The sequence below is a fragment of the Echinops telfairi genome, unplaced genomic scaffold (assembly GCF_000313985.2).
Source record: "Echinops telfairi isolate 266 unplaced genomic scaffold, ASM31398v2 ScPeMD7_7469;HRSCAF=8507_1, whole genome shotgun sequence".
Taxonomy (NCBI): Eukaryota; Metazoa; Chordata; class Mammalia; order Afrosoricida; family Tenrecidae; genus Echinops; species Echinops telfairi.
Window position 1 is genome coordinate 81,626,442 of NW_022111373.1, and position 3,416 is coordinate 81,629,857.

Genomic DNA, 3,416 nt, shown 5'->3' on the forward strand with positions numbered 1-3,416 from the left:
ATGTCAGGGGTTTAAGTGGAGAGAAAATGTTTTGAGAATGAAGTACAAATGCGCTTTACACAATTGATGTGTGTATGGATTGAGATAACAGTTGTATGAGCCCCTAATAAAATGTTTAAAAAAGAAAAAAAACAACGAAAATTTAAACTATTAAAAAAAAAAAAAGAAGAAACCATCAACTATTTGTTGATCTAGAATGGAGTCAAGAGGGCTTTCGGCTAACCACTTACTGCTAACATCTAGCTGGAGTGGTGTTTTACCTATTAATAAATTTTAACACTACTGCTAATGCATTGATTCTGATTCAGTGATCCTATTGCCAACTGTAATATTAAATAAAGATTTACAGGCATGGATACAGCCTCCAGTGATTTCTTTTTACACTTATTCCCACTCATACTCAGAAAAAGACTATACCTAAGTGCATTTCTGTGTCAGGTTTTAGGATTTGCCATTAACCTGTCTTAAATGTCCTATAACAGAAATACATGCCACTCTAAGAAATGCGATAAAGTATTTCAATAAAAGATGAACAGACTTAAAAAACATATTAAGTTTTCTTACTTTTACAGTACAGTATTTTTCCCAAAGCTCTGAAGAGAAAGAGAGAAACATCCTTGCCGCCAATAGCTTGGACGTCTTGATTTCCCACTGCTTGGTCAAGTTTTTCCTTCTGTTTCCATTTGCATAGCGCAGGATCTGATTTTAATGATGACAATCCTTTTTTCCTTAGCCATAGATTGTTCTCTCCTAAACAACATACACCCATGAATATTAAAACTAAGAATGTTTCCAATACTGCTACACTCCATATTCTAGTAAAAACGTATTCTCCATATACAACGATGAAGCCACGTGAGCCAGTAAGTTTGGGGGTCCCTAGGGCATAACATCATCCACAATACAAGGCTCTACACCCTGTTTTGATGCATACTGCCTGGGGTCTTAAAACTTTGTGAGTGGCCATCTCAGGCAACGACTGGTCTACCCATCATAGCAAAAAAGAGGGAAGAAAGTAAGACCCATGCCAATAATTAATCCAGCGGACTAACGGATCAGCTTCCAAGACCCTGGGGCTAGACAAACTAGATAATGTCCACTCTCTAACATAGTCTATCGCTTTGATTCCTTAGTGCTATTTGCAAAGCACTGCTTTGGACGTTATGCAAACTTACCGTCACAAGAACCCTATGGAAGAGAAGGATTATTATATACACGAAAGACATTAGATAAAAAGAGATTAAGTAACTGGCTCAAGGTCACCAGCTAAGAAGTGATTGGCATCCATATTACTCTTCTTTTGATTTTAGTAGTGTCTACTTTCTGAATATACCTGTGTTCAACTTTCAATTCTACGGCTACTGTATACAACATAAAATGTGTTCCAAGAGGAAGCAGTCTAGTGTATCTGGAAGGATACAGGATCTGGATTTGAATCCTAGTATCAACTCATTAGGCAGCTCAGAGAATGAAATTAAAACCTATATAACTGTAATACAACTTCTGTGCTCACTCAAGAATGATCACTTTCTTCCCTTCAAGATCCTTGCACCCAGAGAAATTATGTAATAAATGTCAGTTAGAATCCCAACACGGCCTACTTCAGCATCCCTAACCCATAATTCCAGTAATTGAGCTTACGTACTTCTTACGTTACTCTTCACAGGAATAAGCAGAATTCTGATTTCAGCTGTTAGTCTGGCTAGTCTTCTAGTTATGTTGAAAAACCAGGATGCAAATTAAACAAATAGGCTCATTTCTGAGTAGAAACACTAGGATTTCAGGTGGGTTGTGGGAGCTCCAAAGATGGCTCTTCTCCCCTTTTTTCCCCTGCAGATGGCTCTTGATTCTGTAAGGCCAGTTCTTCAATGGTAAGTATCAAGCAGGCAGCTTGCTAATACTTTCTGATAAGGACGGTGTACAGTAAACTGAGATCATTAGTGGACTACTACTATTACCTCATGTTTATTAGCTAAGAGTGTAGTGGTTATGAATTGAGCTGCTAACCACAAGGTCAGCAGTTCAAAAACACAAGCGGGCTCATGGCAGAAAGATTACATTATAGTTCTACTTTCTGTTATGCCACATAGTTACCATCTCAGAAAATAACCAGGGCAGCTTTACCCTTCCTATAGGTTCGCCAGGAGTCAGAACTGACTCGATGGCAAGGAGTTTATTTTAATATATTAACAAGACATTTACAATTTGAAAACCATCATATAAAGTATTAGGGAGTAAGTTAAAAGTTAAATCCAGTTTAGTGTATTAACAGCTGGTCATTTATTTTTCAATAAAGCGCCAAGCACTGCTAATGAAAACTTTAAAAGTGTTAGCTCGCTCAATCTTTACACACCCTATAAGAGAGTTCCTCACATAAATCGTGAAAAAATTGAAGCACAGAATAACTCATTCACGTAGAGCAGGGAACTGCAAGAGCCAGCATCTGTACCCAGAAGATCTCCCTCAAAATTAACGTTCAAAGGTAAAATAGTAAGCCATGTAAGTGAATCAGATTTTGTCTAAAAGGGATATAAGAATATACACAGTGATATATTGATAGGGGTGCGTGGCTGTATGTGTACATATATAGTTATACATATATAATTACAATATGAAATCACACACACACAAATTTTTTAAACCAACATCAACCAAACTCTGCAGATGCCTATCTATCAATTCTAAGGTAGAATATTTTTATTATGACTTCACTTCATGAACAGTTAAAAGAGCCTTGTATGTTAATAAATGCATGTATCTTCCACAGTTACCTTTTGAAAAAGAAAACTGGAGGCTGTTTATTGCACTTCTGATATCACCAGAACATCCTTGACAAAGCAACTCCAGGGAAGCTTTATCAGGAACAGCAATTTTTCTTCCAAACTAAAATGAGAAAAAATAATCAAAAGCAAAGCAAAACAAAATACTTATCTTAAAAAACGCACCACTCCATTAGTCAGTTTGTCATATTGTGGCGGCTTGCATGATGCTATAACACTAGAAACTATGACATCAGTATTTCAAATCCCAGCAGGGTCACCCAGAGTGAGTAGATTTTGGTTGGTGGTGTTCTCTTACTTTTAAAAACTAGGAAGAAGGAATAGGGTGTCCACTTCTGAGAGATTAGGCATGAAAAAGCCTATGAACAGCAGTGAAACATATGCCTGACGTAGTGCGGGAAGATGAGGCCCTCAGGTTGGAAGGTGCTCAAAGTATCACTGGGAAAGGGGTGTCTCTCAAAATTAAGTCAATTCTAATGATTTGGATGCGGCAACACTTTCAGGGGTTTCATTTACTGATGGAGGACAACACAAAATGAAAATCAACAACTGAAAAAGCATGGCATATATCAGGTATGAATCTAGGAAGATTAGAAGCCATCAAAAATGAAATAAAATGTATAAAGATGGACATCC

At 37.2% G+C, this 3,416-nt stretch overlaps 1 protein-coding gene across 1 annotated transcript in view; it reads right to left on the reverse strand.

Moving 5' to 3' along the window:
- The window catches only part of RAD17 (RAD17 checkpoint clamp loader component), a 44,417-nt gene that overhangs the window by 14,456 nt on the left and 26,545 nt on the right, over positions 1-3,416 (reverse strand). Inside the window, exons 10-11 of the mRNA XM_004703689.4 lie at positions 2,772-2,883; positions 565-750 (exon numbers count right to left, since the gene is read on the reverse strand). Of these exons, the coding sequence (XP_004703746.1) occupies positions 565-750; positions 2,772-2,883 (298 nt within the window). The remainder of the gene's footprint in view (positions 1-564; positions 751-2,771; positions 2,884-3,416) is intronic.